The sequence below is a fragment of the Labrus bergylta genome, chromosome 5 (genome assembly GCF_963930695.1).
Source record: "Labrus bergylta chromosome 5, fLabBer1.1, whole genome shotgun sequence".
NCBI classification, from domain to species: Eukaryota; Metazoa; Chordata; class Actinopteri; order Labriformes; family Labridae; genus Labrus; species Labrus bergylta.
The window spans coordinates 20,918,339-20,935,466 of NC_089199.1; the positions used below are offsets into that span (position 1 = coordinate 20,918,339).

The 17,128-nt window shown below is 39.3% G+C and overlaps 1 protein-coding gene across 1 annotated transcript; it reads left to right on the plus strand.

Annotated features, from left to right (window-relative positions):
* The first annotated feature begins 3,749 nt into the window (after positions 1-3,749).
* Positions 3,750-15,229, plus strand: LOC109981800 (SAM pointed domain-containing Ets transcription factor). The gene is made up of 6 exons (XM_020630760.3): positions 3,750-4,117; positions 9,708-10,140; positions 11,339-11,536; positions 11,804-11,851; positions 12,447-12,581; positions 14,105-15,229. The coding sequence occupies exons 2-6, from the start codon at positions 9,717-9,719 to the stop codon at positions 14,281-14,283; spliced, it is 984 nt and encodes a 327-aa protein (XP_020486416.1). The 5' UTR covers positions 3,750-4,117; positions 9,708-9,716; the 3' UTR covers positions 14,284-15,229.
* The last annotated feature ends 1,899 nt before the right edge of the window (positions 15,230-17,128 follow it).

Genomic DNA, 17,128 nt, shown 5'->3' on the forward strand with positions numbered 1-17,128 from the left:
TCGGATTCGAACCCAAGCCGCCGCCTTGAGGACTACAGGGGTGCATGGAGGCTGTGCCTTTGAAAGTGACATCGTGTTCAGACAGAATATTTACTCAAGGCAGCTGCTATTTATGTAGCATTTTTAATTAAACAATAGCTTTACACAGATAGAGTTTCAGAGCTGAGATGTGGTGATGATGAAAGATTGTATGTCCATATTAAAGTCAATATTTAAAAGCCTAGTGCAGTGATAGAGATCTCCTCTGTGCTTGTGTTTGACCATTGTTATTGTTGGCAGTGAAAGAACCCATGTTACTGAAAGGAAGTTGTGTGTTTGCTGCCGGGAACCTGAGGTGCTGAGGCTGACTGTCACTGTCATTTTATGATCCTGTATGTCATGCTTAAAATAAGATCATGATAAACATGCAGTATGGGTGTTCTTCGTATTTCCAAATAGTAAATGAATGGTGAGAAGTCTAAACAAATACATTTTTGTTTACTCTTGTTTTTTTTTTATCTCTGTCGATGTTAGCCATAGAAAGCAGCTTAGCTAGCACCTGTAGCATAGCTGATCCTAAACGATACATCACCAAATAAATGAAGCTGACAAAAGTTATCCTGAACTCTTCTGATACTATGATGATATATGCTTCCTATACAAACATTAAAAAGTAAAAAAAACAAAAAACAAAACAGTACTAAATGTGGCTGTCTTTGAATAAATGTAAGAAAAAAAAACTGACAATAAACTGTTAAACTTAGAGCTGCATGCCTACACGCTTTGACCTTTTTTTATTGGTGAGGAGTTCAAAAATCGTGAACTTTTGTTTTACTTCAAAAACTCAATTTGATCCTTCTTTCCCTTAAACAAAAACTATTTTGGAGGGGGTTGATTGTTTTGAAGTACCTAACTGTACAGAGAGCAGTCAGCACCATCTCCACCTACATCACTCATATTATTACAAGCAGGGCACACCCATGCAGATATTTTTACTGTTACTCTTGTATGATAGTGCTCCCAGAAAGTTACCTCCCTATGTAAAATATCTTCAATCAATCAATCAATCAATCAATCAATCTTTACTTGTAGCGCCAATTCATATTAAGTGTTATGTCGAGACTTTACAAAAGAGCAGGTAAAGGACCTTACTAGTTGTTATTTTACAAAGACCCAGCTCAATCCTTCATGAGTGTAGCACTTTCGCAAAAGTTACAGTGGCAAGAAAAAACTCCCTTTTAACAGGCAGAAATCTTGGGCAAATCCAATGAATGTGATATCCTTTTTTTTGTCATCAAACTTCATCTCTGTCTACAAAACAGAAATAGTTTAACAAATGTAACTGACGTTAAATAAAGGGATTAAAAAAAAAGAGGAAAATTAAGCTCAAAGCTTTAAGAATAATCGTTCAATGGTACGTTCTGCGTATGAGCTTGGATGCTTTAAGTACATTTTTATTACAGCTCGTTGGTTGTTGGTTTACTTAAGTTAGACTCGTGTTGCACATTTGATCTAATTGCAATATAAATCCCGATGTGAGAATTTGAAATGACTTAACTGCATAAAAGCTGCGATTTGCTACTAAAATAAATGTGCTGGTGTGTCTGTAAATGTGCAAGCGTCAAGGGTGGGTACATTTTCTGTTTGAGTAAATTCCAGAGGGCCATCGGCAAAAATATGCCCGGCCGGTGAGTTTTTTAATCTACTCGCCACCTTGGCCAGTGAGTCATAACGTTAATGCCGGACCCTGGTAACAACGTCTCCCCGATTGGTTGTTTGGAGTCTGTTTGGTTTAGCCCATTATCTGCTCTGACCGTGTGTGTGTGTGCATGTAGCATGTTCGTATTGTCACATGACTATCCATCGAGCATAGCGAGCGACATGTATGCTGACTAGCAGCATTGCTACTAGAGCGATCGAGGTCGAGAAGAGCTGTGCAAAGGTTGCAAAGCTAAAGTCGCTACTTTGAGTTGCAACATGACCAATTTGTATCAACACCTCAGACTGCATATTCCTCGACATCCAAAGAAAGAAGACCCATTGAACCATGTATCATATCACAGTCGCTCACTATAATCGCAATCATTACCAAATCGTGCAGCGCTTACTTAGACCCTAGGACTCTCTTTAGGACTGAACACTTCTTCTAGCAGCACTTCATCAGCAGATGATATTTACAGAACGAGAAGAGCCACTTTTCCTCCCAGCATTGTTTCAAATCAAATATTAATTTATCTCATGAGGATTGATTCATGTTTATCTATTACGATATCATTATTTAATATTGTCTGAGCACAATCTCCTGCCAATTTTTTGTTTTCTTCTTGGAGCTGCAGGTCACCTGAGTCTGCCTCATGAATGTGAATGCAGGACATTGAGAGAAATTCAGGCAATCATGGGGAGGATTAGTAACAAATGAAAAAACATTTACATTAAAAAATAATGAGAAGTGGGGCGCACTGGTGGCGCAATGGTTAGGGCGCGCGTCCCATGTACTGAGACCCTCGTCTCAAACGGTGGGCCTGGGTTCACTTCCACCCATGGCCCCTTTCCGCATGTCATTCCCCGTTCTCTCTCCCTGGTTTCCAACTCTATCCACTGTCCTCCCTCTGCATTAAAGGCACAAAAAGCCCAAAATAAATCTTTAAAAAAAAATAATGAGAAGTATAGCAAAATGTACAGAAAGTATGAAATGTTAAATAAAGTGCAGATAAATATTTACATTTTTGTTTTTTGTTTTTTGAATGAACTGCTGGTTAAATTACTTTATTTAAACTTAAGTTGGTACTGTGGTAACCAACCAGGGGTTTGGGGCCTCACCATATAAGACAGACGGGTCTTGACATGATTAATAATAAAGAACACACACTCCCCCCCCCCCCGAACACTCTTTGCAACACTCTCAGGAAGCAGCGGATATAGATTTCACAGATAATGTCTACTAGTAATCCTAAAGTTCAAAGCAGGGGAGAGTGCATGTGATGAAATAAGATAATGTTTTTATGCTGAAACACCGTTATGCTGTTGAGATAATATGTACTGTAATTGATTCAGAACAAATGAGGAACAGGTGAGGTCAAATCATTTGCCTTATCTTCACAAGTACTTGAACCACAATAATTACAGACAAACAGGTGTCTGGAGGAACCTTTAAGTTATTGTAAAACGGAGCTCATGTGACTAGAAGTTTCAAGAACTTTTGAAAGGACTTGTAGCTCAAGAGTGAAGGAACAAGCTATTTATGTCATCATATATGTATTTAACGACTCTCATGGCAAAAATGTTGGTAGTCAGTGCTTGAATCTTAACTGAATTGTATTTACAAAAATAAACAGGCCTTCTTATCTAAGGAGTAAGTCGAAATGATGTGAAAGTGACTTACAGGAGTGAAAGTAGTAAAGAGCAAAAGTAGGAATGCAAGTATCAACTTCTTCATATTTGTACTAAATAGCTGACATCATTAAATGTAAACTTGGCTACTGCAGTGCAACAGTCACTTTCAATTCTTTTTTTTTTCAAAGCAACACTTTATATTCTTTAGTCTCTTATCACTTTAAATTGTCTGTAAGTCTGTCACCTATAGAGCTCTGAGGTCAACTAGTAGTGTTTGAAGAGGTCTGAGCTAATCTGTAAGACACATGGCACTTCAGACACACACACACACACACACACACACACACGCACACACGCGCACACAAGACTGTGTGCATAAGTAAACATGACTGCCCTATAAATATAAATTGCATTCAATGGTGCAGGAATTCCTTTGCACTCTCTCCCTTGCTCCTTCTCTCTCTGTACACACCCCCAGCAGGTGCTTTCTCTTCAGCTTTAGTTTGCAGTTGTGCTTTAGGCTGTGACTTTCAGGTTAAGTGTAATTGTAGCCAAGAGGCTGGGAGGGTCAGAGGCCTCGGACTGGGGGCTCTGCCACACACATCAGGGGAGAAGCACATTGAAGGGTTCCTGCTGTCTGCTGCACCTCTGTCCTCAGGTAGCACCGGGTTCTCCTGAGTGAGCTGAGTGTGGGGGGGTCTGCAGCTGGGGAAAGTCCTTCATCCTCAACAGAACCAGAGCGGCACTGAATCATCTCCCATCCTGACGAGTCTTTGCCTCCAGCCATCAGAGCATCTTTGCCTCGGTAAGAAGACACTAATGATACACAATGACCTAAATATGTGCTGTGTTGAAGAATACAGAGCTGCCTGCTCACAGAATAACATTTGCGTTTATGAAGCAGGAGTTGCATACAAAAAAGTGTCCACTTTTCACAAGTGCATATTATTGTGAAATTTTGCAGTTGCACCTGTCATAGAAATTGGTTATGTCATCATGTATATATCAGTGGAAGAAAGGAATATTCTGTGTATTTTATCTGGTTTAGAAACCAGAGAGAAATTAAGTGTTTTTTTTCTTTTTTTACTGAAGGTTTTGATTGGTAGTAAATATATTATCCATATCCTGGTTTTGGATAAGCATTTTTCTTTTGCTATGTCATTGCAACAGCTAAATCTTAACTAGTAAAATGATTACTAGACACCAGAAGCATCATAAATAATTAAATTAAGTTATTTTGTTTTTAGAAAATCATTCCTGAAGGAATCTGTAAAAAGACTCTCAAAGAAGTAGGAACGTGTCAGAGGTGCAGGGTATAAGTGGAGATGGTTAAAAAAAAAGCTCTTATCTTATTGACTGACATTTTCTTTTTATTGCTTTCTATATTATTTTCTTCGCGGTTTATTTTTTCAGTTGGGCATTTCTGTCACACAACATGGAGATAGGGAACACAATGTGGTGAGATAAACAAAGTCTGGGGGGTTGTTGGTGGTTTACTGCCAAAAAAGAGAAAGAAAAAAAACCACAACAATAAGCTGACACACATATTCAAAGTAATGTTCTCCCTGCTGTCCAGGAGAAGATAAGGGATTGAATGATGAGTTTGATCGGAGGTGAAAATGAAATGTGGCAACAATTAAGAAAGATAAGACTGATAAGAGTAAGTTTAACTTAAGGTACAATGCTAGGAGTTTCTGTTATTCATGACTCTGTTATACATATAAAAAAATGGATTTGGAATGATCCTACGTATAACTTTTTAAAGGTAAGACCCTCCCCATACTGCACCCTGGAAACATTTTCTACTGTTGACCTGGGGGGACAGAGCTTTCTCCATAGCAGCCCCCTCCCTCTGGAGCTCAGCCCGACACATATTCAACACTGCACTGACCCATCCACATTCAAATCATTACTCAAGACTCACCTTTTCAAAAGAGCTTTTAATGTAGGATTGTGATGTCGTCTATATGACCTGTGTGTAATGTCACAATGTTTTTTAGTTTGTTCTTACAATGATGTTCTGATCGTTCTATTTTTTTTTACTACTCCACAGTGTCTTTGAGTTCTTGAAACGCTCTTTATACATCGGATGTATTATTTTAATAATGATGAATATTAGTATGATCTTAAAGAGAAGCTATTGTTTCAGAAATCAATATTTCACAGATGCATTTTCTAAGTCAGAATAGTTTTTAGGAGCTGCTTTCCGATCATGATGGATACTTAAAGTATTTATAGCTCAACCTAAAGGCCACACTGAGCAAGAGGCGACATCTTTTAAAAATGGAGATGTTGGAAGGATACAGAAAAGCAACTGAACAGACTTGAATGAATGTTAGAAAACATTGCACATTTCGCTTTAATAGATAGACTGACTCTTCCACTAAAGAGGAACCTTTTTTTTTGACGTACTAAAACTTTTTCAAACGATCAGTTTCCAACCTGTTTGTACATTTTGTATTCATTATAACTGTGCAAAAAAACATGGATGGGAAACACTTCTCCTGTCAGAGAAAAAAGAAATCATCCCCTAAAGCAGGTGCTGACTATTCCAATTTTTACCAAAACTTTGACAACTATTAAAAAACCTGCTTTCTCTTATCTTCTGACAATCAGCACCTCTCATCCAGCTGCAGCAGCTCATGCCTCAGGCCTCACAGTCCCTGTATCGCAGACATTGCTGCGATTTGTCTGCACAAACAGGTGACAGGTTCCTCTCTCCAGCCGTCCGTGCAACACCTCCAACCTGCAGGTTCAATCTCAGTATCGGTGACGTGTATCATTTGCATCATTAACTGCAAATACAGCCCTCCATCGAAAATGTATTTGGACCAAGACCAAAGCGTTTGAATGTTTCTTTTGTTGGATACTGGCCGAATGCCAGCGCACCTGACTAAAAGCCGATACAAATCATCGAGTGCACCAATAATGGCAGTTATTACCATCCAGGAATAGAAGATGGGTATAATTACAAGTAATGTGTTTCAGACAGGAAATAGGAAGGTGGGGTCTGTGAAGTACTTACACTGTAAACAACAATAAGTGCACAGGAAAATCAACCTTTTATTTGCATTTCATAAACGTTCTACTTAAAACTAGACAAAGTGTAGCACCTAGTTTATAACACCTGCACATGTCACTGTTGCCATGAAGCCAGGACAAATATACACAGACCCTCAGCAATATTAGGCAGAGAGCTCCACACAAACATGAAACTTATTTTTTTCCTTGTCCTCAGAACAAAGACTTCCTTATTTGATCCAGGTTTCCCATGAGAAATAATAACAAGGGGGGAAAAAAACGAAATCTCCCTTTGACGCTCACATGGCAAACAGTCACGCCTGGCTGTACACACTCCTCTAACTCCACACGCAAACAGCACAGAGCCGAGCACCGTGGTGAACATTTGAGACACTTCTCGAAAAACCTCACTGATGACCTTTTTTTTTCTTTTCTTTTTCAGCTCAGACTGAGTCGTCCAGGTTAAACACTCTGCTGAGAGAGCAGACTTTAATCTATACTCATTAACTTTAATCTAAACACGTCTGTCACTTCGTTGTTTCGGCAACAATGATGAATGGGCTAACAAGTTAATTTCAAGCTAGATTGTCTAAACTGGCCCACAACTTTTACCTCTCTTATTTCAGGAAGAGTTTGGGAATAATACACTATTTTACTTCATTTAAAAAACTTTTTTTTTTCAGCTTTTATGTGAAAGCAGGTAGTTGAAAGCACATCAAAAAGCCACTGAAAATCAGAGAAGTAAAATATGCATTTAAAGGACAACATTTGATTCTGGTGTGAATTAATACAAGTAAACTATAACCCTAAGGAAACTTCTTAAACTACCTGTAAAGCTATAACAGTTAGACGATTCATGAATTAGTCAATCAAAAGAAAAACATAACCAGCAACTTCTTCAATAGTTGATTGAATGTTTAAGTCACTTTCTAAATATAAATGCAACCCCTCCCCTATCATCCCCATTATTCAAATAACACGGCTACATTGATATAAATTCATGGTAATGTTACAAACCTCCCCTCAAAGAATCACCTTCTTCAAGTTAAAAGAGAACAGGCATGTAGAAGAAATGTGGTTCCCAGGGTGGACGCCTGCATGGAGGGAGTCTCTTCCCGTCGATGTCAAAGGCTGACTTTGCCGAGTAAATGGAGCAAGCTTTAATGCTCCTGAAATGAATATCAGCGTCTTGACCAAACTCATTTAGAGATCAGTCAGGGTCTTAATCCCTCTCCCCAGGGGAGTGTGTTTGTGTCTTTTCCTTGTGCCCCCTCTTCCTTTTGGAAGAAGGTAATATGGCTAAATTTGCTTTGCTAATGGGCTTAGCGCAAGCTGTTGCAGAGCAGAGTTGACACGCAGCAGCCAGGCTGGGATACCAGCGGCTTTTAATCTGACTCCTGATGGAGTGAAAGGGAGTGTGGGTTATAGCTTACCAGAAATTTGGAGATAAAAGGAAACTGGGGAGGAGGTTTTACAGTGGGGGGTAGAGGACCAAAGAGTAGAAGGGGAATCTTTTTTTTTAGGAGGCAGTGGTAGATAACTTAATTTAATATTAAGTTTTATTAAAAAAAAGTATTTATAAGGTGGTTTTTAAGTAACAAAAACTTAAACAACAAAGAAAACATCATGGGAAAGGTTAGTTCTAAGCTTTGTGAGAGATTGTTTATGCTTAAAATTGGGTTTTCAAGAGGTCAATAATGGAAATTAAAAGCCTGATGGATAGTCACAAAGTAAAAGCTCAACCAAGGACATTAGTCGGGTCTTCGCTAGATATTCCAATTTGCAAGCACTACCTAAAGTAAATATTCAGGTATGGTTTTGGCTGTTTAAACCAGAAAACATCTTGTGCAAATATATATGTTTTAGCCTTTTGCCAGTACAGACAGCTGAATAGAGACTGGAAAACTGAAATGCACCAAAGGGTCCAAGGCAACTCGATGCATCGAGGACTTTGTCTCTGTGCACTGAGCGCCTGCTCTACTGACTGAGCCTTTCAAATTTTAAGACCAATAAGAGAACCATACCTGGAAATTAACTAAAGGTAGTGCTTGCACCTTGAATTTGACGGCTTGTTCACAAATAATGAAGATCCTCTCCAATCATTTTATGTTTCTCTCCTGGTCTGTGCTGTACCTACAAGTAGCTTCTCCCAAATCCTACAAGCGACATGTCAATCAAATTGCATCGTAAACAAAATCTCCTTTGTGGAGAAAACAAATGCTCAGATGCAAAAAAAAAAAAAAAAAAAAGCATATAAAAGTATCATTTTATTTCTCATCAGCTATTTTAAACCTAGCTGGACTTATTTGATATTTTACCCTCTTAAATGACTTGGGTTGACTTAAAGTCAATCATTGGGAAATGTTTTATCACTTTTTAATTTCTGGGCGTATTGACAAATAAAGCCGTGCCTTTACTTACCGACATGTGCTGTGTGGAAGCACACTTCCTTTAGCCGCTGATAACCTGGTGTGTGACAGCAGTGTGCCTTCCCATAAGCCAGCTGTGGCAGGTACACATTATGGCTGCCATATGCGACTTCACCCTGACATTGCAACACTTGCTCTACAGCTGAGGTCCATAAAGCAACACTTATGACGGCAATTTCCTGAAAAGCTATCAGTGTCGTCTTTATAAAACAGACTCCTGGGTTGTTTCGTGCATGATTTCGGTGCACGCTCTTGCCCACATTATCTAACTTGATTAAAATCTCCAGCTGACAGTGGAGACAGACGGCACCTTGAAAGCTGAGGCAGGCGGCAGAGCTGCTACAGGCCTCAATAAGAGTCACCTACCCCCAACACATCATCTATTCTGGGCCACTGACCCACACATAAGAGACTCAGTCAAATCCATTTTGCCCCATGCCCATCAGCGCTGTGTGTGTTTTAACTCTCATGAGGGTCATTCCCCTCAGTGTCTCCATTAGGGTTCTTATAGAGCATCAAGCAGAACTCACCTCAGTTCTCCTCAAACCATGTTACAAAGACGGATTCCTTCACAGAGCTCCTCTGATGGAGGGTTTTACTAAACAATATCTCAATCTTGTTTAGCAGCTGGACAATTACAGTAAAGGAACAATTAGGGGAGGTATTTATAACACTTCTTAAATTCAAGCTGGTGACATTTTTCAAAATGTTTTTTTCACAGGATAGTTTTTGAACTTTTATTGACTGCTAACGTAATTATGAATTCTCTGTCCCAAGCTGCTCTGCTGATTCTTTTAGATTTAGAATAGAAAAGACAAAATGATGATCTTTCCTTAATTTGCAATGCTGAAAGTAACTATTATACGCTTGTATGTCTTTTCTTTATGCTCATGTATAAGTAACAGTTAGAAATCTGACACTTGTTGGCAATTATTTTGTCCCCAGTTTGCAGTTATGTCAAACCCAGTGGGCAGTTTATCAGAGGCCACTGTGTACGGGTCCAGGATTGGGATAACAGAGGACTCCCTCGCCATCCTGGAGCGAAACAGAGGCTCCAGTGAACCCTGGGACCTGGAGGAGACCAAACCCAGCGTGCCGGGCCTCTACCTCTCCTGCTTTGACATGCTCCTCACTGAGGACGCCACATATGTGGTGAAAGTCTCGGATGCCTCCCCGGCACTGGCTGTTCCCATGACTCGTATGGAGCCCCGGGATGAACCGGAGCAGTGCCCCGTCATCGACAGCCAGGAGCAGGGACTCTCTCCCGGGCTGGAGGGTCAGGAGGAGGAGCGCTCTCTGGAGCAGGTGCAGAGCATGGTGGTGGGAGAAGTGCTAAAGGACATCGAAACCGCCTGCAAACTGCTCAACATCACCCCAGGTAGGCTTCCTGCCACCACACCTAAAGAGGTGGCAGAGTACTTGTGTTATTTACTCATGTAGAAGAACAGACACTGATCAAAAAGACTAGAACAAATTCAACCTCTCTATTGAAGCATCAGGTAGACTTCAGCTTCTAAAATGTGCAGACGGTAAATAAAGAGTCAAAATTTAAAGATGTCAAATAAGGCTCTGGAAAATGATGAACTTATTTTTAACAATTTTTAGATATTTTACAGACTGAAAGATGATGTAATTAACAACCCCAGTAACTAACTTCAAATAAAAGAGAAATGAAAATCGTTACCATAACCTTTTCTTTAAATATGCTTATCAGTTAGACGAGGAGAGACTTTCCGCTCTAAATTTTTGCATAATTTTATTCATGTTACAAAAATGATAGATATGTTGATATGTTGATTTTTTTTAGCCATCCAGTGAGGTTGAATGTCAGCCCTCTTGTTGGGGAAGTGACACCAAATATCACAAGATCAATAATAATCAAAATCCCCCTTAAAGGGTGTTAACGCTAAAGTAACAAAACTGTCTTTGAAAATTAAAAAAGAATATAGAAAGTAGAAATAGTTCTGTAAAGTAACAGTTAAAAGTTGTCCGATACAATTATTACTTCTGTCCTCTGAACACGTGCTACTGTAGGTTCAAGAGGTGCGCTACCGTTGTAGGAAATATATCTGACAAAGACTCAAATCTTTAAAGTACACAGGACATTTTTCATGCGTTGCTAGAAAAAAAAAGGGATAATTGATTCAACAGATATTTGTGTGGATAGCTCAGGGAAGTTGACAGATCTCTTCAGTCATATCCCGACTGACGCAGAGCCGTGTTTGCCTGCTCCAGGATCTATTTAATCCCAACCTTTGCATGAGTTCTCCTCGATTGTGACAGAGATGCTTCTCTCCTGACATTAGACGTGTATACACAGTCTTATGGGCGAGGTCTCTCCTGCTCTTTAAGCAAACACAAGCAGAATTATGTATTGTAAGACCTCGAGCTGTCATAAACTTAGCGCAGTCACCTGTTCTACTGGTCTGTAGTGGCATAAAGCATAATTTACATGATTATCAACTCAGCCTGACTCTATATGATTTATCACTAGAGGAATAACCCTCAACCAGCTAACTTACTGTATGTACAGCTGGTAGTTTCTCACTATCCCCTTTCTGTTTTTTTTTTCATAGACCCCATGGAGTGGAACACAGGGAACGTGCAGAAGTGGCTGCTGTGGACTGAGCACCTGTACAGGTTACCCCATGCTGGAAAGGCCTTCCAGGACCTCACAGGAAAGGATCTGTGTGCCATGAGTGAGGAGGAGTTTCGCCAGCGCTCGCCGCAGTGCGGAGACACGCTGCATGCTCACCTCGACATATGGAAGTCAGGTGTGTGTGTGCTTGATTTATTTACTCAATCATGCCCTTTATAACCTTCTGCAGCTCCAGCATGATGTGTCAGCAGATACTCACTTACATTGTGTACAGCGTTCTGATGCTGTTTCTGTACAGTATGAGTAGATGCAAGTATTCAAGTCAAATCTGTTCTAAAATCACTAATTAGGCTTTTATCAGCGAAATAAAGTCCTCTATTGATTGAGAAGAAAGAAGTTTCAGAAATGTTTGAAAGATTTTGATTATGCTTTTCTTCTCCAGCTGCCTGGATGAAAGAGAGGTGCTCAGTCGGAGAAACAAAAATAACAGGTAGGTTCACTTTTTATATATTTTTTATTTTCAACATTACACTGTAATCTGCTTTCCAGTGTAACCTTGCATAATATCAGACAAAACTAACAGCTATGGACATTTGTAAACTCCTCAAAGTAGCAGTAAGAAAACTATAAAACGTATTGGACTCGACTTTCATGCTTTAAGCGTTTGTTGTTTATCTCTCAGTTTGGGATCCTTACAAATGTAGGAGCTCATGTTTGATGGCCGGGACTAATGATTATTTTATTTGAGGCAGATTTAGACCGTGGAGGCTTGTTTGTAAACAACCAAGATGACTGCTTTATTTTTTGAATGTTCACACACTTTTAGAGTCCGTATTAAACAAACAGGATGTTAGTTGATGTTACGTTTATGTTGTTTTTAAAGTCCCTTTGGAAATAAAAAGAAAAGCTTAAAAATAATTTGAAATTTGAACTTCATGGTTCATAGTTTAAAGTCGAGCTGGTGTCTCCTGTTTCCCAGTTAGTTTAGAAATCTTTAGGGCCTTGTCTCATAAAGTTCAAGGTATTTTTTGTCTCTGTGATTCACTTCACTGTTTTTTTTTGTTGTTGTTGTTGTTGTTGTTTAGTTGCTGAGGAGCTTTGGTCCGAGGCAGATTCATCTTGTTCAGGTCAGCCCATTCACCTGTGGCAGTTCCTCAGAGAACTCCTGCTCAAACCTCACAACTATGGACGCTGCATCCGCTGGCTCAACAAAGATAAAGGTACCTTCATTTACTAATGACTGATTTAGAGTTCATGTATGCTGAAGTGAGAGAGAGAGTGAGGGATGACCTGAGGTTTTTTCACCCCAAAACTGTTTTCCAAATTCTGACTTCAGATAATTAAAGTGTTTTATCTACAATCGACAAATCAGCTGCTTTCATCTCTGAGATTACTATCATTGCTTTCCCTTCATGATGTTTTGACTCACTTCAGTTTTCTCCTGTGTGCACCTTAACCTTTACTTTCAGGGCTCACATTGGAGCTGGAGTCTCAGCTGCTTTCAAAGCTGCACATTAAACTTGTTAAACTACAACATCCTGAATATTGAATCACTTCCTCGAAAACCTTTTTTCACTAATTACGCTTGAACTAATACATTAGCTCGTACCATCAAATCTCCAATCACTTCAATTGAGACTTAAATTATTTACATTCTAACACTTCACTTCTTTTAAAACGTATACAGATCATTTCATTCCACAGGTGTGAAGTTTATATTATTGTAACAGTTACTGAATAAATCATGGAAATAACACTTGGTTACCTCTTTTCAAAATTACCCCAAAAACAAAAAGAAGTAAAGAAGAAGTTTGATCTATTCCAGGTTGAAATGTTCTGCAGAAAACATGAATGCACATATTAATCGACTCTTAAAATGACCTGATTTCTTTTGTCTACAATGAGGATGAACGCTTACACTCAGTTATTGCCTACATGCATTGATTTGTAACCATGAGGTCTAACACATTTTGATTTGCTTCCTTGTAAAACAGTGGCAAAGCTTTTTATTTTAATTGTATTTTTGCATGGGGCTGCAGTGGTTAGAGCTGTTGACTCACAATGAGTAGGTTACTGGTTCGATTCCGCGTCTGACAGGAGCCTCTCTGTGTGAAGTTTGCATGTTCTCCCTGTGCGTGCGTGGGTCCTTTCCGGGTACTCCTGCTTCCTCCCACAGTCCAAAGAGATGCTCGTAATTGTTGACTCTAGAATTGCCCGTAGGCGTGAGTGTGAGTGTGGCTGGTTGTCTGTCTCATTATGTCAGCCCTATGATTGACTGGCAAACAGTCCAGGGGTGTACCCCGCCTCTCGCCCAATGACAGCTTGGATCGCTCCAGCACCCCCGCGATAAGCAGTAAAGATAATGGATGGATGGAAACTATCCTGCATTCCTACATCCATGATTAGATGTTTAGATTTCTTGGTCATTTACTTCCACTGTCTATCAGTCGTAACTTAAGTATGAAGCATCCACCAGGACAGTGTCTCTTGTTAAGCGTTCCTTAAAGCAGTTCAAAACCCCACAGAGCTCCTTCAAGTTATATTGTGTCTGTTTTCTCTGTAGTGCTGCCTATATGGCCATGCTGCTTCTAAAAAGAAGATGTTAATCTCTGTGGTTTAGTATTTGAGAAAAAATAAGGAACACTACAATTGCTCGCCGCATGGCCCGACATAAAAGCGCCTACTGTTGTTTTCATTCTGCACCATGCTGTTTTTAATCTTACACCTCTTTCTTTCTCACCAGGTATTTTTAAAATTGAAGACTCGGCACACGTCGCGAGACTGTGGGGACTCAGAAAGAATCGCCCTGCTATGAACTATGACAAGCTGAGCCGCTCCATACGTCAGTACTACAAGAAAGGCATCATCCGCAAGCCTGATGTGTCTCAGAGACTGGTGTACCAGTTTGTCCACCCAGTATGAGGCGGCAGCGTCGTGGGAGGAAGGCGAGGCGAATCCTACTAAACCTAAAGGACACAGTATCTCACCGTGCACTTGAACACTTAATCCTGAGATGAGAAGGTGACATGGTACACGCGCACTGACCAAACCCAATGGTACACACTTCTCCTGCCAACACTGTAGCAACAGCTGGCAGCTGCTGCATGAAGGCTTATCTGTGCATCTGGGCCGAGAGGAAGAGACAAAACAACGTGGCTGTTGAGGCTTTATCCTACTGCAGGATAAAAAAAAACAACATTAAAAAAAAAAGAACAAAAATTAAATAAACAAACTGCCTTTTCAGTTGCTTGATCTGCCTGTTTATTTTGCCGTGATGTTATTATCCCACACTCATTAAACTAAATAGTAAAAACTGATTGCTCTTACGTATGAGTTTAAGGAAAACGCCCATCGCCCTCAGCTACGTTTGTTTTGTCTTTTTGTTTCGCTCGTCTTGACCAGAGTCTGTTTGAGTTAGAGCCAGTTTCGCTGCCACAGGTGAAAATTGTTTTGCTTTTTTTTGGGGTTTGGTCCTGACTGTTAAACACACAATCAGTCAGTCAGTTTCTGTAACCCATCAACAGCAGAACAGAGAGGTCTTTTATCTCACCTTCAAGGCACAAACGAGACTGTTGTGATTCTGGAAACAAGTGTGTAAACCTCTCAAGGAGCCTCGGACACTGCTGGGACTGTGTTTATCCCACTTCACTGTTTCTTTTCTAAGATTTGACTTAGAGATACAGACTAAAGTGATGAATGCCCTTGTACTGTTTTCATCGCTGAGGAGCTGAGACAGGCTGTCTGTCAGCTCTGGTTTATACTGCTGTATAATGCTTTTTATATCGTGGATGTTTTACTTTGGAATCACAATGTGTAATAAAATAAGTAGATTTCAAATAATCTTGTGAATAAATCAAGACAAATTATATGATATCATCATGACTTTTTTGAATATGTAAATTAACTTTTTGCCATGTTAGTCCATCGATGGTAATATCAGTCCACGTCTAAAAACGTAGTCAACGACTTGTGGAAACTTTTGGACTGAATGCAGTAAAACTGTGATGACTTTGATGTTAAAATGTTTCATTTAGTGCTATCATCTGGTCAAAAACAAAGTTTTTCTTTTACCGATTGGCATCTTCTGCACTTTATGATGAGGGATTAACAGCAAATGTTTGAATGCTAACAAGCTAGAGTGAGATGTGGCGCATCATCTTTATTCCTACTTAACATCATCATGATAGCATCGTCATGAGAAGGTGAGCATGATAATGTTCACATTTAGCTCAAAGCAGTGCAGTGATGTAATGCCTGACAGAGCTGCATGTGTGGCTGCAGACTCTCATAATTATTTTTTTTCTAGCGCTCTTATTTTTTGGCAGGTATGAATTCAGTTTCCTTTTTTTTCCCAGATAAGGCTTAAATAGAAGTTTATCTCAGATCTCTTGTTGCAAATAGAAAATATTGTAACATTTATCATGAATAATAGCTTTTGATAGCTAAAATAAAAGCAAAGTAAAACACAAGCTCCAGCTACTTGTCTTCATTAACACACATATTGTGTTATGAAAAGAGGCCGTATTTTATTAAAAAATGCTCTCAATGAATAAAAACAGATGTTGAGTTAATAGGCTTTCGACACAAAAGCTCCAACTTCTCATATTCAATCACCTTGATTAACAGTTTTTGAAAAAAGAAGCCAGATTAAATAAAATGTCAAACGTCATGTTACGATTTAACAATTCCAGAGCTATATTATCGTCTGATTTTATCATTCTGTGTTGACTTGCGTACTGACTTAATTCATGTATTTCATTTTGAACAAAATGCGACAAATAGGGCTCTATGAACTGTTAATATTAATGTTAATATGCATTGGTTTTGTTTCTAGGCTAACACAGGTGCCATCAAAGTAGGCTACACCCACCGTAACAGTTGTTGGAAAGCTCAACCATCATTATGTTATTGTCAGCATTTTATCTTTTCTTCTCACCCGCAACAGTTCAACTGGTTCTAAAATTTGCCATAATTGTTCTTTTTATGAAGTGAGCCAGGGGATATCTGCCAAAGAAAGGTGGCCTTGAGCGATGTTGAGCAGTTAAATCTTGAAGGTAAGCATGATTTTCAGTTTACAAGTGGAAGTTAAATTATCCCTGAATATACAGTGCAGGTTTTCAAATAGGGATTAAAAGGATCAAGTGGAGTTACCATGTCAGTCTTCTGCTGAAAGGATACGACTCTGTGATATCTGTATGATCTGCACATGGGACAATGCAGTGACAAATGTGTAAGCCTACCTACAGCAGTTCAAATAGACATTATAAGCCCTCACCAACCCCTGATACACTGCAGATAACCGTTGTAAACCGAGTAAATTAACATTTTATTGGCTCAACTGATATTCTAAATTCTATTTGAACCATTAACATCACACCTGAGAAACATTGCCCCGCCCCACGTATGAATAAGGGCACAGTAAAGCACTGTTTTGTAGCCTACACCTGTCAATTCTAAATTGAATAAGGGTCTTATTCCAAGATTATAAGTACTTTGAAAGGCATTGAATATTTGTTTGGTGTTTGAAATGTGCCAAATGCATCTATCTTGGTATTTTTTATGTTGTAAATGGGACTTCTGTGATGATCAGACAATAGAGTCCAATCAATCAATCAATCAATCAATCAATCAATCAATCACTCAATCAATGAATCAATCAATCAATCAATCAATCTCTCAATCTCTCAATCAATCAATCAATCAATCAATCAATCAATCAATCAATCAATCACTCAATCAATCTCTCTATCAATCAATCAATCAATCA

Excerpts from the sequence above, each read along its gene's own strand:
- LOC109981800 (XM_020630760.3), top strand. The coding sequence starts at position 9,717 with ATGTCAAACCCAGTGGGCAGTTTATCAGAGGCCACTGTGTACGGGTCC. Across the intron at positions 11,852-12,446 it reads CGGAGAAACAAAAATAACAG|TTGCTGAGGAGCTTTGGTCC; the intron begins GTAGGTTCACTT and ends GTTGTTGTTTAG. Across the intron at positions 12,582-14,104 it reads CTGGCTCAACAAAGATAAAG|GTATTTTTAAAATTGAAGAC; the intron begins GTACCTTCATTT and ends CTTTCTCACCAG.